The sequence below is a fragment of the Sapajus apella genome, unplaced genomic scaffold, assembly GCF_009761245.1.
Source record: "Sapajus apella isolate SASKATOON/1434 unplaced genomic scaffold, GSC_monkey_1.0 scaffold7, whole genome shotgun sequence".
Taxonomy (NCBI): Eukaryota; Metazoa; Chordata; class Mammalia; order Primates; family Cebidae; genus Sapajus; species Sapajus apella.
In genome coordinates, this window is record NW_022436947.1 from 35,759,160 (window position 1) to 35,782,923 (window position 23,764).

General features: G+C 38.4%; 1 protein-coding gene across 9 annotated transcripts in view; it reads right to left on the reverse strand.

Moving 5' to 3' along the window:
• The window catches only part of KMT2E (lysine methyltransferase 2E), a 101,590-nt gene that overhangs the window by 52,907 nt on the left and 24,919 nt on the right, over window positions 1-23,764 (reverse strand). For 7 of the 9 annotated variants that reach the window (XR_004268188.1, XM_032275715.1, XM_032275720.1 and 4 more), the window contains one exon: window positions 21,189-21,373. Coding sequence is in view for 7 of the 9 variants with exons in the window: in XM_032275715.1 (XP_032131606.1) it covers window positions 21,189-21,259 (71 nt within the window). In the remaining 2 variants the exon portion in view is untranslated. Of the gene's footprint in view, window positions 1-3,790; window positions 3,804-21,188; window positions 21,374-21,735; window positions 21,822-23,764 lie in introns of those variants that run through there. The other 2 variants (XM_032275717.1, XM_032275722.1) reach the window with 2 other exon arrangements.

Here is a 23,764-nt window from a genome sequence, read left to right on the forward strand (position 1 = left end):
GGCCGTCGCCCCTTTCTTCCCCCCCCGGGTGAGAAAAATGAAAAAACCTCCAAAAAAAAAAAAAAAAAAAAAAAAAATTACATAGAAGGAAGAAATGAAATTTTAGCAATGATTTACAATGCTATTATTAAAGCAACATGTAGGAACTGTGACCAGAGCATAAAGATTCACCCTTAAAAATTTAGATCAAACTCTGCAAAATATGTTACTAAAAGGTATGGACCAAACTTGGATATTTTGAAGTAGCTAATGGTTAGGAAGAAAATAAAACTTTAAGTGCAAATGCAGATAAATTTAAGCATGTAAATCTGTCACAAATGTTTTGTATAATTTCATGATTCAAATTAAAGCTGCAGCACTGACAAGCTGGCAATGCAAGAAAGCAGAATTAAAAATTATTAAAATCTTCATGTCTAATGCATGTACAGTAGTACCCCCTTATCTACAGGGAAAATATTCCAACCAAGATCCCAAGTGGATGCCTGAAAGCATAGATAGTATTGAATCCAACTGCTTCCAAGCAGAACACATTTCTGTTAATGTTCTCCTCATCTAAAAATTAATGCAATTTCCATCTTAACTAAGCAATTGCGGCCGTAACTTTTGCAGTTTGAGGTCCAAAAGCAAAACAAGCATGAATTTCTTTTTCCTTCTTCCCAAACGTAAGGACAGAAGTGTTATATTTCTAAGTGTTATACTTCATAATCATTTATAGAAGTGTTTCTATAATTATGTATCAAAACATAATCCACAATGCAGTGTTCATCCTACAGAAAAATGAGATTTCACTTACATAACTTTGATATCTTACTCTTCAGTTAGAGAGTGAAGAACTTATATAGTGGTTTACACTCATTCATATACCGCTTTCTATGTGCTTTTTCTTTTTAACCTGTCAGCAGGAAGTATATGTACGTTCTAAAATCACTGGATCCAAAAGATTTTCTCTTTATCCATGCGAAATTTCCCAAAAGATATTCATTTCATATTCCAAGAATTCAAAATGTTCAAAAATTTTCAAAATGGTCAAAAATAAACTACATTTACTTTTGCACCAACCTAGTAGCAGGTAATGAAATTATTCCCAAAATATAAGCAGTAAGGTAGGGTCAAAAACATCATAATTTATAAATGAAGTTACATTTTCAAAACTCTGAATTCTGTTGCCAGCAAGCAGAATAACTGAAATGCATAAAAGGGGATTCTAACATGCGACTTGGCTCTAAAACTAAAATGGTAAGTATATTCTCTTGTTAATGAAGAAGCCAATACTTAGGTGCTAACTGCTTCTTTTAGAAATTCCCCAACAGCTAAAAAATGCAGAAGGAATAAATAAATCAGAAAAATAACTAAACTGCAATCCTTAAGAGGTTATAGATCTAGGCAACAAATAACTATGGATGCTAAAACTCTGAGGTAAAAGGTTGATAGGTAGATAAGATGACAACAACTGAATCTGTTGATCATTATTATCATCATTAGGAGTTAGACGACCAAGCTTTATTTACCTCTCCTAATGCTATGTGATAGGAAGTATGCAGTCCCACCTATAAAATATACTGAAAAGGAAAAAAAAAAAAGAGGAAAGGAAAGAAAAAGAACTGAACTTGAAGCTAATTATATCTCTAAATCCAAATACCAGTTTATCAGAAATATGGGGGAAGTAGAATAGTACATGATACCAGAAGGAAGCAATCAGCCCACTCCAGAAAGTTAAAACGTCTACAAGCCAAATTTTCCAGTTTCCTCAACAGGTCTATGGCATAAAGGCAAACAAATTTAAAAAGAGGGGGTTTGTTACATATGAAGAGAGATTCAAGAGACAGTTTAAGCAAATGCAATGTGTGAATTTTGTTTAGATCTCAATTTGAACATATCAATTACAAAAAGATATTTTTGAGACAAGTAAGGAAATTTGAAGATGAACTGGATATTTTTTGTTAATTTTGTTATATGAGAGAACAGTACTGTAGCAGAAAAAAAAACTCCTTAACTATTAGTGATATATAGGGAATAACACATGCATGAAATAATACATGGTTGAAATGGGAATTTGTTTTAAAATACTTAAGAGGCTGGGTGCAGTGGCTCATGCTTATAATCACAGAACTTCTGGGGGCCAAAAGGGAGGAACACTTGAGACCAGAAGTTTATGACCAGTCTGGGCAACACAGCAAGATCCCACCTCTACCAAATAATGAAAATACTAGCTGGGCATGGTGGCTCACACCTATAGTCCTAGGCTTCAGCTACTCAGGAGGCTGAAGCAGAAGGATCATTTGAGACAGGGAAGTTAAGGATGCAGTGAGCTATGATCATGCTACTGCACTCCAGCCTGGGCTGACAGAGACCCTGTATCAAAACGAAAACAAAAAAAAACTGAAAGATTGATGAAACAAGATTGACAAAACTTTAAATACTGCTGAAGTAATGGCCAACTGGGATTACTATTCTGTTTTACATACTGTCATGTATATATTTGCATTTCCATACTGAAAAGTAAAAAAAAAAAAAAAGTTCCCCAAGCTTTTTATCTTACATTTAGTAACTCTACACACTGTGTACTAGCAAGAATAGTAGTCTATCACCTTTCTTCCCACTCACGAAGACATCCTGGGCATTTCTAAGCCCCTATCTGTAGAATATCTCTTAACCCTCACTCCTTAATTACAACACATTTTTTAAGGCTTATTTCAAGTATTTCTTAAAGATCCCTTTCTTGATTGCTCCAACTCCATAATTTTAGGATTCGTGAAGCACTTGTTTACTGTATTGTAATTACTTTTCACGTAATATTTTTGTGTGCTGCTAACAATCTTCCATCATGCATCTATTGTTTTTTTCTCCCAACGTTTATGACAATTAATGGGGCATTTACTCCAGTAGAAAGAATGCCATATTCACCTCTCTGAACTTGAGGGTTTTTGTTTATAAAGCGGGAATAAAGATATTTGCTTTATCTTCTTCCCAGCAATATGAAGTTCAAATGATATAAAGGATGTGAAAATCCATTTTCTCAACTATAATGCCTTATGCAGATACATTACACTACTTATTTGTTAAGAATTTGCTCACGTACAACTACAAATAGTCTGAAGTTGCTTTAAAATTGTTTTATAACTTCAGTTCACAACAATTCAAACTTCCAATAGAGTGGTTCTATGTACAAGTCCAATGGCACAATGGTGCCTATTTAAAATAAATCACTAATTTTGCTAGAGGAGACAGGACCTATTACCCCAGCAAAAGTAACTTACTTCAAATAATATATAGGAAAAACCCAGTAATGATGGAAGAAGTTATACCCCACGCACATGCAAAAAGACAGAAAAACATGGCTGGTGGAATCTTAAAGTAGTATAGAAAAGTCAGACTTCAGGAATAGTGTTTATTCATGTAAGTAGTATATAAACCCCTGTAATAGACAGAGCAAGATTTTCCTTTGGAGGTTTGGATTTAGAAAAACATCACATTAAACTTTATCTCTCTGTGATCTGAATAACATAAACATCTAACACAAATTCAAGTACCTGCACTGAAATCTCACGGCAGCATGTGGTATAAAATGGTAGTCATCCAGAATGATTCCAAATATACTTAAATTTTTTTCCTAGCTCCAAATTAGATAGCAAATTTTTAAAACAGCAAAAATCTCACAGAGACCCTTGGAGAATACCGACATATAAACCAGTTTGATTAAACAAATACTGAGAGCTTAATGTTCACTAGCTACCATCAGAGACACAAAGATGAGACATTGTCTCCACCTTCAAGGAACTTACAATAATACAGTTTTCTTTCCATCAATAAACATTTGAGCACACAGTAAGTACCAGGCAGTGAGATACTGTACCAAATGCTGGAAATAAAAAAATAAAGTGATCCTTCTTAAGAAATGGACTTACAGGCAAAGAAACAAGTATAACAGTAATTACAGTAGTGCCATCAGAGGTATGCACACAGGAACCTTCATAACAGTCACATTTAAAGCAAGTTTTAAAGAACGGCAGTTTAACAAGTCCATAAAATAGGGAAGTCAAAGAGATGGAATAAGTATTCCAGACAGAAAGCACGCACGCAGTCAGGGATAGCAACAGCATCATACATTAAACCACGTTTCTCTAAGCATGATCTACAGACAACCAGCAGCACAATTACCTGTAGTGCATGCTGTTATTTTTCACAGCTCTACTTAATGTAATAAACTAGAATGTTTAAAGATTGGGCTTAGAAATCTACATTTTAATAAACACCTTCAATTTTATGTTCACTGAAGTTTAGGAAGAACAGAATGAAAAAGAATTACTAAAATTCAGAGCAGTTAAAGGAGTGGAGAAAAGGCCAGAGATGAGAATAGACAAAGACTAGAGTAACCCTGCATATCCAGCTAAGGAATATGATCTCTTATTCTGAAAAACTATACAGAGGTCCAGGCACAGCAGCTCACACCTGTAACAATCCCAGCACTTTGGGAGGCCAAGGTAGGAGGACAGCTTGAGGCCAGGAGTTTGAGACCAGCCTGGGCAACATAAAAAAAACCCTATCTCTAACAACAACAACAACAAAACCATAAAAACAGCCAGACACGGTAGCTCACGCCTGTCATCCCAACACCTTGGGAGGCCAAGACAGGAAGAAGATCACTTGAGCTCAGGAGTTTGAGTCCAGCCTGGGCAACATAGTGAGACCTATCTCAGAAAAACATAAAAAGAAAAAAAACTACACAGAGCAACTAATGGTTTGTCTCTCTCCCAGGCAAGTTAATGATGTAAGTGGAGTAGTAGTATGACAAAATAAAACTAAGAGCTTCAAATGTGAGGTTGAGTAATCTGTCAATAATTCTCCTAGATCCAGTAGGCTCAGGAGAAGCCCTGAAACTGATCAGCACAGGTAGAAAGTACTACCTCCCCAAGGCTCCCTCCATCATCCTCAAAAATAGGTAAATTTCCTTTGCCCAACCTACTTCTTTACTTTTCTGAAAAGCACTTGGCACTATGCCTAGTTTCAAAGTGATCCTCATGAGTGTATAGCATCCAGAGTCCAAACTGGTAACTTTTCAATTTAACAAACAGATATTAAAATGTGCAACTTGCTTTTTTTATTTTTTGAGATAGTGTCTCGCTCAGTCACCCAGGCTGGAGTGCAGTGGCATGATTTCGGCTCAGTGCAAGCTCTGCCTCCCAGGTTCAAGTGATTCTCATGTCTCAGCCTCCCTAGCAGCTGGGATTACAGGCGTGCGCTACCACATGTGGCTTGTTTTTGTACTTTTTTAAAATTTGAGATGGAGTCTCACTCTGTCGCCCAGGCTGGAGTGCAGTGGCATCTCAGCTCACTGCAACCTCTGCCTCCCGAGTTCAAATGAATCTCCTGCCTCAACCTCCTGAGTAGCTGGGTTACAGGCGTGTACCACCACACCCAGCTCATTTTTGTATTTTTAGTAGAGACCGGGTTCCCCCATGTTGGCCAGGCTGGTCTCAAACTTTCAACCTCAGATGATCCACCCACCTTGGCTTGCAAAGTGCTGGGATTACAGGTGTGAGCCACCATGCCTGGCTTTTTTTTTTTTTTTTTAAAGAGACAGGGTCTCAGTTCTGTCACCCAAGCTGGAGTGTGGTGGTATGACCATAGCTCACTATAACATCAAACTCCTGGGCTCGAGTGATCCTCCCACCTCAGGCTCCCAAGTAGATTACAGTCATGAGCCACCACGAGCCTGGCTAATTTTTAAAAAAAATTTTTGTAGGCAACAGGAGTTTCATTATGTTGCCTAGGCTAATTTCAGAAATCCTGGCCTTAAGCGATCCCCTCACCTTGATCTTTCAAAGTGCTAGAATTACAGGCATGAGCCACCATGTCCAGCTAGAATCAGTTTCAAGTGCCTATCTTTGATGTACAGTACATTACTATAAATTCTGAAAAGCAATCTTTACATAGACTTCAGAGTTGAGAGAATAAAATTATTATATATTTTAAGTTCTTAATTCTTACAACTATATGATCTGGAAAACTGCATCTTTAATCCTTCAACAATTAAACAGTATGCAATTAAAAATTTCACAGTAAAAATACTATCACTCAAAAAATACCATTACTTGTTAAAATTCTTTATACGGAAGAGTTTTATATCCCTTGTCTTCCCACGTTCTGTCTCAATGTATTATATCATGGTCAGTAAACAATCACTTAGATAACACAGGTATTAATAGTAAATGTTAATCTGCCTCTCAACACTATTTTAATTCTGCTAGTTTCCTAATGCCTTTAAAACTTTTCCAGATTCCCTAAATAGATATTAACTAGAACTGCTATTTTAAAGAACTCTGCATTCAATATACTGAAATCGCCAATGTTTAAAGACTATTTATATATGAGGGACTTTTCATTCAATTATACAGCACCTGACATCTTTCTACAATGAAGAGGCTTTAAAATATGTCTAGCTTTAGTTCTATCTCTTCTTAACAATTGAAATGGAGTTCGTTAGGATATGGGCATTCAATAATCATTCTTTTTTTTTTTTTTTTTTTTTTTGAGACGGAGTTTCGCTCGTTACCCAGGCTGGAGTGCAATGGCGCGATCTCGGCTCACCGCAACCTCCGCCTCCTGGGTTCAGGCAATTCTCCTGCCTCAGCCTCCTGAGTGGCCGGGATTACAGGCACGCACCACCATGCCCAGCTAATTTTTTGTATTTTTAGTAGAGACGGGGTTTCACCATGTTGACCAGGATGGTCTCGATCTCTTGACCTCGTGATCCACCTGCCTTGGCCTCCCAAAGTGCTGGGATTACAGGCTTGAGCCACCACGCCCAGCCCAATAATCATTCTTAATATAGTTTAACTGTAAGACCTTCAAGCAATATGGGTCCAGCGCAGTGGCTCGCGCCTGTAATCCCAGCACTATGGGAGGCCGAGGTGGGCAGATCTCCTGAGGTCGGGAGTTTGAGACCAGTCTGGCCAACACAGTGAAACCCCGTGTCTACGAAAAATATTTAAAAAATTAACTGAGCATGATGGCACATGTCTGTAATCCCAGCTACTTGGGAGGCTGAGGCAGGAGAATCGATTGAACCCAGGACGCAGAAGCTGTAGTAAGCCAAGATTGCACCACTGCACTCTAGCCTGGGCAACAGAGCGAGACTCCTTCTCAAAAAATATAAATACAAAATAAGTAAAAGTTAAAAATGGCCTTCAAGCAATATGATTCATGACTCAATGCTTACTATATGCCAAACCCTGTGCTAGGTGCTGTAGATACAGTGATATTAGTGATAAAACAGATGTTTGTAGTCATAAAGCTATGTTTTAGTAAAAATACAAAGCATGGCAGCAATTAAATAAAACGAGAGGTATTTCAGATACTAATTTAGATAATGTGAAGAGGGGAGGCCTCACTGGAAGGTCATATTGGCGTTTAGCTAAGATTATGCCAAGAACATAAGAAGAATGATCCAGGCAGAGGAAATCACACATACAAAGGCCCTAAGGCAGAAACAAATTTGAAATATTCAAAACAACAACAACAAATAATCAATATGGAAATAATAGTGGCATAAGGAGAGAACAGTGAGAAGAGATTAGAGAAGGAAGAGGGCCTGGAAGCTTTTTACGTGGGAGAATTACATGATCTGGTTTATGCTTCAGAAGCAGCACAGTACCTTCTACAGAGAATAAATTACAGAAGGCAAAAGAGAAACATGGGAGAGTATTCCACTCGAGTGTCTAGTCAAGAGATTACAAGGGGCTGGATTAGGAGGGCTGGATTAGGACAAACGTAGAAATGGATACAAGTATACTGATTCAAAATATACTTTCAACCTGACACAATGGTTCACACCTATAATCCCAGCACTTTGGAAGGCTGAGAAGGGCAAATCACCTGAGGTCAGGAGTTTGAAACCAGCCAAGCCAACATGATGAAATCCTGTCTCTAAAAATATAAAAATTACTTGGGCATGGTAGCATGCACCTGTAGTCCGATCTACTCTGGAGGCTGAGGCAGGAGAACTGCCTGAACCCAGGAAGCAGAGGTTGCAGTGAACCAAGATCGTGCCACTGCACTCCAGTCTGGGTGACAGAGGTAAGGGGAAAGGACCAATCAAGAATGACAGCTTAGGGTTTTAACTTAAGCAGCTGGATAGAGATGGAGCCATTTAAAGAAAGATGAGGCAAGGCACGGTGGCTCATGCCAATAATCCCAGCACTTTGGGAGGCCAAGGCAGGCGGATCACCTGAGGTCAGAAGTTCGAGACCAGCCTGATCAACATGGAGAAATCCCGTCTCCACTAAAAATACAAAATAGCCAGGTGTGGTGGCACATGCCTGTAATTCCAGCTATTTGGGAGGCTGAAGCAGGAGAATCACCTGAACCAGGGAGGCAGAGGTTGCGGTCAGCTGAGATCACACCATTGTACTCCAGCTTGGGCAAAAAGAGCAAAACTCCATCTAAAAAAAAAAAAAAAAGAAAGAAAGAAACAGATGAGGCCTGCTGCTGTGATTCATGCCTATAATCCCAGCACTTTGGGAGGCTAAGACAAGTGAATGATTTTAGGCCAGGAGTTTGAGACCAGCCTGGCCAACATGGCCCATCTCTACTGAAAGTTTAAAAATTAGGCCGGGTGCAGCGGCTCACACCTGTAATCCCAGCACTCTGGGAGGCCTAGGTGGACGAACCGCCTGAGGTCAGCAGTTCAAGACCAGCCTGACCAACATGGAGAAACCCCATCTCTACTAAAAATACAAAAGTAGCCGGGTATGGTGGCACATGCCTGTAAACCCAGCTACTTGGGAGGCTGAGGTAGGAGAATAGCTTGAACCCAGGAGGCAGAGGTTGCGTTGAGTTGAGAGAGAGCCACTGCACTCCAGTTGCCACTGGGCAACAAGAGTGAGACTCCATCACATACGCACACAAAACAAATTTAAAAATTAGCGAGGTAATCTCAGCTACTCAGGAGGCTAAGGCACGAGAATCACTTGAATCCTAGAGGCAGAGACTGCAGGGAGCCAAGATCATTCCATTGCACTCCAGTCTGTGTGACAGAGCAAGATTCTGTCTAAAGAAAAAAAAAAAGAAAAGAAAGAAGAAAGAAACAGAGGAGCCTAAAAAACTACAACCAAAAGCAGATTTGGGGGCAGAAGAAGATCAAGAATTCCAAGTGAAGCTGTCAATTTGGGTATACAAGTCTGAAGCTTAGGAAGATTATGACTGGAGATAAAAATTTGAGGGTAACCAGACATAGAGATTGTATTTAAAGCCAGGTAATTACCTAAAAACCAAGTTTTTTAAGGGGACTGCAGCTGAGTCTTAGACATTTAAAGTGCCTGGGCATAATAGAATAAGCCAGGAAAAAATGGGCAATAGTGGTCAATTAAGTGTGGTCCTAGAAATCCAAAGTTAACCCAAAGTAGGAAGACCAGGAAGATATGATTATTTACATCAAATCTGAAAAAAGCTATATAAGACTACCAATTAGTCTGATAACATGGGAGGTTATAGTAGTGTTGTGCAACCTGATACAAACAGCTTTTTCAACGAGTTTTGCTATAAAGAGGATTAGAGAAATTAAATAATTAAGAAAGGGAAAGAATTCTACTATATTTGTACGTAATACAAATGATCTAACAGACAAACTGAAGATGCAAGAGACATGGGATGACTGCAAGCAAGAGGGAAGAATGAAGATTGTGAAAAGGGGCCGGGCACAGTGACTCACACTTGCAATCCCAGCACTTTGGGAGGCTGAGGCAGGTGGATCACAAGGTCAGGAGTTCGAGACCAGCCTGGCCAACACAGTGAAACCCCATCTCTACTAAAAATACAAAAATTAGCCAGGCATGGTGGTGGGCATCTGTAATTCCAGCTACTTGGGAGGCTGAGGCAGGAGAATCACTTAAACTCGGGAGGCAGAGGTCGCAATGAGCCGAGATCATGCATGCCAATGCACTCCAGCCTGCGAGACAGAACTGGACTCCATGTCAAAACAAAACAAAACAACACAAAACAAAACAAAACAAAACAAAAAACTGAAAAGGTGAGAAAAGATCCAGGTGGCAAGTGGAGGAACAGCACTCTATTTTTTTTTTAAAGTGACATTTTTCTATTTTGTAAGAGAAAAAACAGAATTTGAATATAAATACAAAATTTTAGATTTGAATTTGTGTCCCCAGTACCCAAAATAGTAGCTGGCATATAACAAGTCCTCAATAAATATTTACTAATTTAGAGCACTGAATTAGAACTTCTTTTTTTTTTTTCTTTTTGAGACACGGTCTCACTTTGTCACCCATGCTGGAATGCAATGGTGTGATCTCAGCTCACTGCAGCCTAGACCTCCTAGGCTCAAGTGACCAACCCATCTCAGCTCAAATAGCTGGAACTACAGGCACACCCAACCACACTCAGCTAACTTTGGTAATATGTTTTGTATAGGTGGGGTTTTATCACATTGCCAAGGCTAGTCTCAAATTCTTCAGCTCAAGCTATCAGCCGGCCTCCTAAGTGCTAGGAATACAGGCGTGAGTCACTGGGCCTGGCCAGAACTTTCTCTTTCACTTAAAATCTTAACTTTGTATGGCCCCTAGGCCCTGCTTCTCTAATCTCTTCTTAATATTCTTCCCTTGGTCTATAACACACGTTTGATATTTTTTCCCTGTTCTTTAGGACATTCTAAGTTCGTTTCTGCCTTGGAGCTTTTGTACCTGCTGTTCCCTGTACCTAATTATACTTAAAGTCATAACAATGAAATAGTACTTGCTAAAGCCAATAAAATCAGAGAAAAATAGTACTCTTTGTTAGGAAAAGAACCTTATCAAGATTCCTTTGCCTTAAACAAGTGGTAGGCAAACTAGGACCCCTGGGCCAAATCCACCCTGCTTCCTGATTCTGTAGGTAAAGTGTTATTGGAACTCCATCATCATGCCCACTCATTTACACACACTGTCTGCTTTCCAGCTGCAACAGGAGAGCTGAGCAGTTACAACAGAAACCACATCATTGCAAGTCTTAAATATTTACTCTTTGGCCTTTTACAGGAAAGTTCTGCTGACCCTTGCTCTAAATTTAATTCTAAATTCCAAAATAATTAGGGAAGTAAGAGGATTTTCAACAATACACACATATTTTTTAATAATCAGAAACCAAATTAAATTTTAAAATGAGAAAACGTATGGAGGAAAAAAACGAGCTAGCTACAAAATCTAGTATTACATGCCACACGTTGACCTAGGTTTTTAAAACTCTAGTCCATTAAATAATCAAATTTTAAATGTCACAACAGGGATTTTTTCTTTAAACTCAGTATTTAATCCTTCATTTGGCTAAATAAAATTATCTTCAGATTTCCTGGTATTAAAAAATGAGGATTTTGGCCAGGTATGGGGGCTCATGCCTATAATCCAAGCACTTTGGGAAGCCAAGGTAGATGGATAACTTGAGCCCATGAGTTCAAGACTAGCCTGGAAAACAAGGAAAAACCCTGTCTCTACAAATAAATACTAAATCAGCTGGGTGCAGTGGCGTGTACCTGTAGTTGTAGCTACTCGGGGTGCTGAGGTAGGGAGGACTGCTTGAGCCTGGGAGGTGGAGGCTTCAGTGAGCCATGATCACACCACTGTACTCCAGCCTGTACGCCAGCCTGTGCAACCTTGAGGTCTTTTTTTGAGTCTCCGCCCAGCCCCACCGCCCCGCCACCACTGCCCCCGCCCCGCCTCCAAAAAAAGGATTTTGCACAATTGTCTACCATAGCTGCTGAAACAGAGGTATTTCCATTTCCTTTTCTTTTTCCTAAGAGCATAGTTACTGTCTTGAGCAAGCTGTCAGAATCCTCGGGAATGTCTACGGTAGGAGAAGGGTTAAAGGTGCTCTAAGCCCTTCACTTCCATTTTAACCAGAGTTGTTTTCCTTTTATCTCTTTTATATATTTTGTTTCTGCAGAAGTATTTGAAAAGCACAGACAGTAATAAATTTAACCGATAGCTAACAGTTACCACTAGATTAGTGAGAAAAAACAAGACATGATCTAAAACAGATCAGCAATATCACCCTAGTTCTGACACCTCAAAATCTGTGACTTTAGGGAAGTTATTTAACCTTTCTGAGCCTTTATTTTCACATCTGTGAGAAGTTAACACTGGGCTCACAGGATAAAATTAAATGCAGTAACACATGTAAAACATTTACCTGGAACAGCAGTGCTCAACAAATTGAAATTTACTCCTCTTCCCTTAAGTGGAACAATATGAAATTATATACCAGACCAACTCTGACCTATAAAAATGGCATTCATATAGTTCAACTTAATCCTACAAAAATCAGCTGTGCAGAAGAGTTACCAAAGGATAGAAAGGCCTCCTTACAAGGGTGGCTCTTGGCTGGCATTTGGGAATTTAGCTGGTAAACAGTTCCCTACACTGATAAGAAACTTTCCCCAAATGTTATGGGTAGCTTACTGTGCCTACACTGTTTATACAAACAATATGGTTTATGTTGTATACCTACTTTCTTTCTAGGAGTCTGGAATTTTGGTACATTCTAGGCAGGTGCCTATGTGACAGCTCTCAATGAAAACTTTGGGCATTGAGTCTCTAATGAGCTTCCTTAGTAGATAACATTTCATATGTGTTGTCACAATTCATTGCTGAAGAAATTAAGTGCATCCTATGTGCCTCAATGGGAAGAAGCCTCATGGAATCTTGCACCTGCTTTCCTCCAGATTTCACCCCATGTACCTTTTCCCTTTGCTGATTTTTCTTTGAATTATTTTGCTGTAATAAATCTTAATCATGAGTACAACTACATTCTGGGTCCTGTGAGTCCTTCAAGCAAATCTCTGAGTCTGGAGGTTGTCTTGGGATCACATTTGACACATCAGCTTTTAAAATATAACTATTTTAATGGCAATTTTGTTTAACTGTATTGTACACAGCCCTAACTTCTCAGAATATATTACATTAAGTTAGATGTCAAGGTAAATTTTGAGGTATGTACACGCTATCATAATGGGATACTCTCAAGGGTTAAATTCTACAAAATTACTTTCTCCTACACTAAATGTGCCAAAACGCCAGGGTATTGACTTCTTCTGAGTAGACACAAATTTTTAGGAATGCAATCTGGCAACATACATCAGTTGCCTTTAAAAAGATCTTGCATTTCATTTGATCTAGTAATTCTAGATTACATTTATTCTAAGTAAATAAAGATATGCACAAAAATTATGCCAAGATATTGATTCCACTGCAATATTTGGCTCAAACAACTTACATATTCAATAAGATACTGATTAAAACTTAATTGTGATATACCTCTAGACTGGAATATCATGAAACCATTCAAACAGGAGTTTGAATGTTAATTTTAAAAAGCTACTCAAAATTTGTTGTTGAATGTTAATAAGAAAAAGCTATTCAAGGCTGAGCATAGCGGCTCACACCTGTAATCCCAGCACTTTGCGAGGCCGAGGCAGGCAGATCATTTGAGGTCAGGCATTTGAGACCAGCCTGGCCAACATGGTGAAACCTCATCTCTCCTAAAATACAAAAAATTAGCTGGGTGTGGTGGCAGGCGCACCTGTAGTCCCAACTACTCAGCGAGAATGGCTTGAACCCGGGAGGCAGAGATTGCAGTGAGCCAAGATTGCACCACTACACTCCAGCCTAGGTGACAGAATGAGACTCCATCTCCCCACCTCCCCCAAAAAAGCTACTCAAAATTCTTTGTTAAAGGCAAATTACAGGGTAATACAGTCAGTATGATCCCATTTTTCTTTCTTTTTTTTGTTTTTGGAGGTAAGGTCTCCTTCTGTCGCTTAGGCTGGAGTGCAATGGCACGATAACAGCTCCCTATAACCTTGAACTTTCAGGCTCAAGCAATCCTTGTATCTCATCCTCCTGAGCACAACCCATTTCTATCACTGTATACTTGTATATACAGAGAAGAAAAAAAATCTCGTAGTATATTCCAAAACATTGTCAGTGATTATTTCTAGATAGCTGGATAATGGATATTTCCTTTGGGTAATATATTTTCTGAAATGTCTATAATGACTATGTTCTACTTAAATTTTAAAAAGGTTAAGTATACATATACACTTTACATAAACTTTGCAGGATGTATGAAAATCTGACATGAGAGACAGGTAAGAAAAAAACTCATATTATGGGGCCTGGTGTGGTGGCTCACGCCTATACTCTTAGCACCTTTGGGAGCCCAGGGTGGGAGGCAAGGAGGGAAGAAAAGAAAAGAAAATGAAAAAAACTTGGCTGCTTCTCTACTTTACTCCTGGGGGAAAATCTAAAATAATTCTAGACCTCAATCAAGTTCATTCACTCAAAAAAGTGTAATACGTACCTACAGAAGATGGTACTACCTACAAAGATGTCTTTTCCTATATTATATTCCCTTACTTCCCCTTTTTGAAAAAAGCATGTAACTTTATAGGTACAGCTTGAGGTTATAATTTGTTTTCATGAACAGGTATAATCCATATGACCCACATAATATTATCTCTATCTTATTGCCATCACTATAGAATAGTCCTATCTTTCTTGGGGAGTGAGACACTCTCAAGGAAATATTTTATACCCCCCAAAAAAAAAAAGATTAATAAGTAGAGTGCATCCCCTAACTTTGTCACATATAATCACATATAATATACAATTACAAATAATATCAGGAGTTAATACTGTCACCAGTCCAACTCTAGTCTCAGAACTATGTGGGTGGAGCCCATGAGACAGAATTAGGTAAGGATGATTTGGAAGTCACGAGAACACAAAGAACACAATCGATGCAACTGAATATGAACTGAGATACATATGTGTGTGTGTGTGTATATATATGTATGAGTGAATATATATACATAATTCTAGGCACTACAGGTACAGAGGTAAGATATCATTCCTGCCCTCAAGAAGTTCACAGTCTAGTGGTGTAGCAGAGATAAAAAGTTATACTTCACTGTGAAGAAAAAAAGACAAGACAATACAGAAACAATATTCTGAAAGGATGAAGAAAAGGGCATAAACTGGCACAAATAAAGGCAGAGACCCAGAAAAAAAAGTTTATTAAATAAATGATAACATTTCAAAATAGCTTGAGTGTAAAATAAACCTACATGTAAACTAAACCTGGACATACTTAAAAGAATGGCGAGGAGGCCAGGCACGGTGGCTCACACCTGTAATCCCAGCACTTTGGGAGGCTGGGGCAAGTGGATCACCTGAGGTCAGGAGTTCAAGACCAGCTTGGCCAACATAGTGAAACCCCATCTCTACTAAAAATAAAAAATTAGCTGGGTGTGGCGGCATGCACTTGTAGTCCCAGCTATTCAGAAAGCTAAGGCTGGAGAATGGTTTAAACCCAGGAGGCAGAGGTTGCAGTGAGCCAATATTGCGCCATCGCACTCCAGCCTGGGTGACAGCGAAACTCTGTCTCCAAAAAGAAAAAAAAAAAGGAGACGAATAGTGAAGCTGAAAAGGTTCACAACAAAGGAGGCAAAAAGCCTTTATATACCAGTAAGGCACAGTGGCTCATGCCTGTAACTGCATCACTTTGGGAGGCCAAAGTGGGAGGACTACCTGAGCCCAGGAATTCTAGACCAGTATTGGCAACACAGTGAGACCCCATCTCTACAAAACATTAAAAATTAGCCAGATGTGGTGGCATGGGCTTGTAGTCTGACCTACTTGGGAGGCTGAAGCAGGAGGATCACTTGAGTCCAAGAATTTGAGGTTATAGTGAGACATGATTGCACCACTGCACGCTAGCCTGGGCAACAAAGTGAGACACTGTTTCCTTAAAAAAGAAAAAAAAGGGGGGCCAGGTGTGGTGGCTCACGCCTGTAATCCCAGCACTTTGGGAGGGGGAGACAGGTGCATCATGAGGTCAGGAGTTTGAGACCAGCCTGGCCAACACGGTGAAACCCCACCTCTACTAAAAACACAAAAATTAGCCAGGTGTGGCGGCAGGCGCCTGTAATCCCAGCTACTTGGGAGGCTGAGGCAGGAGAATCGCTTGAATCTGGGAGGCAGAGGTTGCAGTGAGCCGAGACGGTGCCATTGCACTCCAGCCTGGGTGACAGAGCAAGACTTGGTCTCAAGAAAAAAAGAAAAAAAAGGAAGGAAAGAAGGGAGGGAGGGAACGAAGGGAGGAAGAGAAGGAAGGAAGAGAGGGAGGCAAGGAAGGAAAGAAGGGAGGGAGGGAGAGAGGAAGGAAGCCAGACAGCCTTTACATACTATTATAAGGAGTCTGAAAAACAAAAAAACGAAATGAAAACAAGAAAAGGAGTCTGAATTTAGACTTAAAGGCAAGAAGGAATCAGTGATGTAAAAAAAAAAAAAATGGGAAAATTAAATTACTTACATGCTTTTAGAAAAATCATGGCTTGTTCGTATTGTCTTTGAGTAAAAAATAGAATATATGAGTAAGAGGGCTTTTTGGTGTGAATTTACTAGAAAGGACAAGAGAGGAAAAAGAAAGAATTAGTATAGTACTAATTTTATTAAGTTTGAACTACTCAGAACATCTAAGTGGTCTAGTAATGCAGAGGGCTACGTGGGTGGAGCTTGTGAGAGAATTAGGTAAGGAAGATTTGGAAGTCATAAGCATGTAAAAACAGTGAAAGGTATAAAAGCAGACGAAATCTCCAGGACAGTTTACAAAGTAAGGTAATACAGATCCCTAGAAAACACAAATATTTAAGAAAAAGAAGAAACATTTTAAAAGCAGATCATGCCATAAAAAGAAAACCATTCCTCAAAATGTTAAATGTAGAATTATGTGATGACCTAGTAATTCCACTCCTAGCTATAAAACCAAAAGAATTTAAAACAGGGAGTCAAACAGATTATTTGTACACCAATGTTCATAGCAGTATTATTTATAATAGCCAAAAGGTAGATACAACCCAAGTGTCCATCAACAGATGAATGGATAAGCAAAATACAGTACATCTATACAATGGACTATTATTCAGCCATAAAAAGTAATGCAATTCTGATGTATTATGTAACATGGCTGAATCTTGAAAACATGATGCTAAGTAAAATAAACCAGACATAGGAGAATAAGTATTTTATGATTCCACTTATATGAGGTATCTAGAATAGGCAAATAGAGGTAGAAACTAGAATACAGATTACAAAGTACTAGGAGAAGGGGGAAAGAAGGAGTTGTTTAATGAATGCAGTTTGTATTTGTGGTGATAAAGTTTGAAAATAGTAGTGATGGCTGCGCAACACTGTGAATGTACTTAATGCCACTGAATTGTTCACTTAAAAATGGTTAACATGATAAATATCTATTTTAACACAATTTAAAATATATATATATATTTTTCCACTAAAGCCAAAGGTAGAGAGTCAATAGTATCAGATTCTGCTGCAAGACTGGTCAATATAAGGCCTGAGAACTAGGCATGGGCCTTATATGTGATGGTGGCATGGTCAAAGTAATGACTAAATTATACATAGCAGGTGGAAGAATACAAGGAAGAACACCACAAGGACTTGGACATCTGAATGGATTTACATTTTAGACAGTGCCCAATTACAGGAATTAGAGGCACAGATAAAACTGACAAAGGGTCAAGATGTAATCCAAGTGAATCACCCAGGCCCTACTTTTGACCCGTTCAGGTGATACTGGTAGCCCAAAGAAGGTGAAATGCTGCTCGTAAGTCTCGTAAGTAAAGCAGGTAGAAAAAATAATATGGTAAGCCTGATTTGCATCTGGCTTCAAGGGAGTATCAGGGTGTGGTTTCCTTTCCCTCAGATATATTGGAGACTGAAAGTCTCCTTATTCGCCTGGCCTAGAATCGGTGATAATGGATCTTTGGAGGGTAATTCATTGATTACCCAAATAACACTGTCACAAAACTATTGGTAGAAGACCAGCTACTGAGTCCTGCCTGGTACGGGATTGAGTGCAGTATGACTAGAACTATTCTTGGAAATAGGGTTGCTCCTACTTCAAAATGATAATCAGGCACCTTATTTTTTCTTTTTTGAGATAGAGACTTGCTCGGTCACCCAGGCTGGAATCCAGTGGTGCAGTCATGGCTCACTGCAGTGTGGAACTGCTGGGCTCAAGTGATCCTCCCACCTCAGCCTCCCAAGTAGCTGGGATTACAGGTATGCACCACCATGCCCAGCTGATTTTTAAAAAAATTCTTACTTTGTAGAGACAGGGTCTCGTTCTATTACCCAGGCTGGTCTCAAACTTCTGGACTCAAGTGATCTGACTCAGCCTCCCAAAGTACTGGAATTACAGGCATGAGCCACTAAATTATTTATGCAATATTTCCATTCTTAAAAATGGAAATAGGCTATTCCCAAATGTGTTGTAATTCTAAATTAATGTCAAAAACTTTGAAGGAAGAACAACCACTATTCTGTTTGCAATAATCTAGTTGATACTGCCACATTTTTCTGGAACCACTTTACAAATTTAAAATCTTATTTGTGTTTATACCAAAATGTCCTTATTCATTAAAAAGCCACCAAAAATTACATCTAAGCCACATCATATATTATTAGTGCAGAAATTTAAGTAAGTTAGAACTGAAAATCTAAAAAGGGAAAAATGCCAACCATTAAACTGAGAGAAGCATTTAGAGAAAAAGAACAGTTTAGAATGATTGAATAAATAAGCTCTAATTCCTCAGAAACTGGGCTTAAAGGATGTTCTTCTTCCCAATTAAAAATTTAATTTCTTCCCTGTGTAAACTATCAAACTTTAAGTGTTTTGATGAGAAGCGTATACCAGCATCTTAGATCTCTAATTTTCCCTTTGAGTGTAAAGACCTTCAATAACATACACCTCAATAATATAACCACAGCCAGTGTATGTTATTAAAGGTATAACATGAATGAGTTTTATTAATTGTTATATTAATAGGTATAAAAGATCTCCATGACTTCTCAATATATACTCCTTCAGGTTTATGATCAAAATTTGTTCACTTCTTTTCTCTCTCTTACAGTCTATTATTTTAAAATATTTATATTAAAATATGTAAGAAATTAAAAAAAAAGAGCAAACGAAGTTTGGTATGACAACTGTCCTCAGTTCATCACATGTGGCATTTCAGTTAACTCATCCATTAACTAAACATGCCTCTTCCAACCTATGTGGCAGGATGAATCTGGAGCCAAGTAACTCTGGGTTCAAACCTAACTCTACTTTTTATTAATTATGTGGCCATAGGCAAAAGTGTTAATCTCCTTGAGATGCATTTTTTACAAAATGAAAACAATACCTGCCTTTTTGCTGGGATGATTAAGATATTTTATATACAACATCTTGCTCAAAGTAGGGGAGCTGTTTAACACGGTTATAACACATTGTATGAATACAATGAGCTCTTTATGTATTACCACAAGTGAAAAAAATTAGAAGAAAAAATTGTTTATGATTAAGTACGAAACAAATGACAAATTCAGCATCACCCTAAGAATAGCTATAAACATGGCTGGGCACAGTGGTTCATGGCTGTAATCTCAGCTCTTTGGGGGGCCGAGGTGGGCACACTATTTGAGCCCAGGAGTTTGAGACCAGCCTGGCCAACATGGTGAAACCCCATCTCTACTAAAAATATAAAAATTAGCTGGGTGTGGTGGCATGCACCTGTGATCCCAGCTACTTGGGAGGCTGATTCATGAGAATCCCTTGAGCCTGGGAAGCAGAGGGTGCAGTCAGCTGAGATTATGCTACTCTAGGCTGGATGACAGAGAAAAACTCGAAAGAAGAAAGAAAAGAAAGAAAAGAAAGAAAGAAAGAAAGAAAGAAGAAGAAGAAGAAGAAGAAGAAGAAGAAAAGGAAGGAAGGAAGGAAGGAAGGAAGGAAGGAAGGAAGGGAGGGAGGGAGGGAGGGAGGGAGGGAGGGAGGAAGGAAGGAAGGAAGGAAGGAAAGGAACGAACGAACGAACGAACGAACATTTTAAACAATGCAAGGACAGTACTTTAAGCAGGCTTTGGAATACAAAAACAAAGCCAAGCTTCAATGAAAGCACTTCCAATTAGTACAAACAAATCAATACTCACTTCAAAAGCAGCAGAAAAAAATTGTTTCTTCACGGTGGATTAAGTGCCAAAAAATCACAAGCAAAAATGTTAAGCACTGAGTGAAAAAAGAATAAGTTTTTGAAAATATTTCATTATATGTAAAATATTTTACTATCTTCAATTACACAAATTCAAACTAAAAATACTTGAGAACTGGCTGAGCACGGTAGCTCAAGCCTGTAATCCCAACACTTTGGGAGGCTGAAGGGGGCAGATCACAAGGTCAGGAGTTTGAGACCAGCCTGGCCAATATGGTGAAACCCCATCTCTACTAAAAATACAAAAATGAGCCAGACGTGGTGACACACACCGGTAATCACAGCTGCTCAGGAGGCTGAGGCAGGAGAATTGCTTGAATCTGAGAGGTGGAGGTTGCAGTGAGCTGAAACTGAGCCACTGCTTTCCAGCCTGGGTGACAGAGCAAAACCCCGTCTGGTTGTTGGGGGGGAACCTAAGCACTAACAAATTAATGACTCCTGTCAGCAGGTGGCTCCAGTGACAAGGGAATAGCAATATCAAACACTACAGCAAAATACAGATGGTAGAAAAATGTATCAATTCTCAGAAATTTGTAGTCAAAAAGTCATGTCAATACTTCAATCCAATAATGAGTATTAGTGGTAATACAATTTTTTTTTTGAGATGGAGTCTTGCTTGGTCACCCCAGGCTGTGGTACAGTGGCACCATCTCGGCTCACGGCATCCTCTGCCACCAAGTTTCAAGCGATTCCCCTGCCTCGGCCTCCTCAGCAGCTGGGACTACAGGCACACACCATCATGCCCAACTAATTTTTTTTTTTTTTTTGTATTTTAGTAGAGACAGGATTTCACCATATTGACCAGGATGGTCTCGATCTCGTGATCTCATGATCTGCCCCCCTTGGCCTCCCAAAATGCTAGGGTTACAGGCGTGAGCCACCATACCTGGCTGGTAATACTATTTAAAAGGAAAACAAAGTTAACAATCATGTTGGTGTCTGAGAAAGAAAGGTAAATTCACTTTTTTTTTTAACTTTAAAAAGTGGCTAGGAAAGAAGAAACTTAGTATTTTCCACTCACACCTTTTCTTACTTTCCAGCTCCAGAAGAGTGTTTTTTGTTTTTTGCTTATGTAACCAATTTAAATACTTACTCTGAACCTGCAGCCATTTCCAAGTATGACGTCTCTGCTGTATCAACCCCCAATGGGATCACTATGCTCATGACGTTCGCCTCTGGTAAATTCGATTACTATGGAGTCCTATGCATTGGTATCCAAAACACTGGGGCATGCCAGCCACAGTGCTCATTGCAAACATCTAAGTGCATCCACAAACCCTGTTAAAAGAAATGGAAACAAAAAAGCAACAGTCACCCTGTAACAGTATGTAAAATAACATGAAGAAAACATTCTTTATTAAAATCTCAATACACACTGAAATGTGCTCCGAGTCTCCTTCATTAATTTTTCTGCAATTCAGTTACGTGATCATGATCAAAAGAAAAGTTTCTAAATCACAATCTTTCTGAGGGTATGAATTTAGGATGCAACAAGATTACTAAGGCATATTTAGTGAAGAGCCAAAAATTATTCATTTTAAAGGATAAAATATAGTTTCTTATACTGTTAGTATGCAAAAATAAATCATCTTTGTTCAGTGAGTAATCTAACAATATACTAACAAATACTGAGTACTTACTATGCACTAGACACCATAATCAGCTTTTTACATGAATGGTCTATTTAATTCCTCCTAATTCTCAGGTAGGTATCTCCATTTTACCACTGAGGAAAAGAAACTAAAACAGACTAATACTGAAAAGCACTGTGTAATTGTCTTTTATTGTATTTTTTATATTATAATAATGAGTAATATGGTAGCTCTCCCCCAGCTACACATAATTTAAAAATAGCTTAATCAAGGTCACTCCACTTAAGAGATTAAACCAGGATTTGAACCAATTCTACTCTACTGTTTGTATCTGTATATATGGGAAACTATTTTATTTGTAATACATTCAATTATTGCACAGTAGTTGTAATTTTCTGTAGCAGGTTAACTCTAGGTATACTGTTGAGGGAGTTCTCTATTTCTTCCACTAATACTGTTCAGTTAAACAGTTAATACTCCCTAATACAATCAGTGGAAAAAACTAATAAAGTTTTTTTTTTAAAAAACAAATTTACAATAGCAACTAAAAGATACTTACGTTCAACATCAATTTTTCTTATCTAAATTCACTACATAACAGTGGCTACAGGTATGTTTATAAAATACTCAAAGTCTTTTCAAAAATGATACAGGTGCAACTCAGAAACAAAACTGATATAGATAATCCTATAAATTTGAAAACAGCAACATTCATTATCCTTGCCTCTAATGTTATACCTGAAATAGTGAAAAGCAGTGTGCAATTGTCTACTATTGCATATATTTGTATTATAATAATTAGTAATACGGTAGTTCTCCCCCCATTACACAGCCTTTTAAAAGCAAAAGGCAAGTATTCTTGGAGAATTCAAACCACTATTAACACGTTATTTACCCACTTTGGTACTTTTCCCTCACAAAGTATGAGCTCACTATCTGTATAATCTGTGAAAGAGGAAGAGGAATTAACTTGAGTAGATATTCTCAAGTGTAATGGAAAATTATAGGCAGATATAAGAACCGCTGCTTGAAGAAACACTTTTTTTTATGTTAGACTCACAAGAAGTATTGTATTTTAGATATATCTTAAATTTAGTGGTACACTTATTTACCAGAGCAGATACTGAAAGGAAATCAAGTCATTATTAATGTCTTTTAAGTAACTGAGTGATATTTCTAATATAAGATAATCTACTTATTTACTAGTATGTCCCTTTTTATATAAATATGCAATCTTCAATAAACACCACACTTGCTGCTTCAGTAAAAAGCTTGCCATAAACCTCCTTCAGACAATAACTTATGTTTGTGCTATTGCTGCTTGTCTCCCAAACGCTGCACACTGTCTGGAACATAACGGCATTCTACAAATGATTGGTGAATGCATTAGAGAACTTGAGAAGAAACTGCAGCTCTGGCTTAATTAGCCAAATGAACTATCACCCTGTATAATCAAGTATTGTTAAAAACAACTACATGATATTCCCATAACTGCATATCCCTAAAAATACAGAAGCTCATACTCAGGACAAAGATATGTCATCACATCTGAAACAGAACTGCAGACTCTGAATATGATTCAATAGGAAGAGCAGATTTTAGTAATTTACTCACAAAAGATCAGAAGACAAGAGGTCATAAGTACTAAGATATTAAGAAGGCAAGTATTTCACTGTTTTCATTAGTATCAAAAATCTTAAATTGAGAAAACTCACATTGCTTCAAAATCTTGTTGATATTTAATAAAATGATGACTCTGCTAGGGTCAAATCACAGTTTAAGAAGGGAGGGTCAAATCATAGTTTGTTTTAAGAAGGGAATGTCAATGTAGTAAGCAGAAAGATATGACTTTTAACAGGGTGAGCTTAAAAAGCAATCATAAATGGGCTGAGTGTGGTGGCTTAGGTGGATGGATCACGAGGTCTGGAGATCCAGACCATCCCGGCCAATAGGGTGAAACCTTGTCTCTACTAAAAATACAAAAATTAACTGGAAGTGGTGACATGTGCCTGTAATCCCAGCTACTCCGGAGGCTGAGGCAGGAGAATTGCTTGAACTAGGGAGTCAGTCGGAGGTT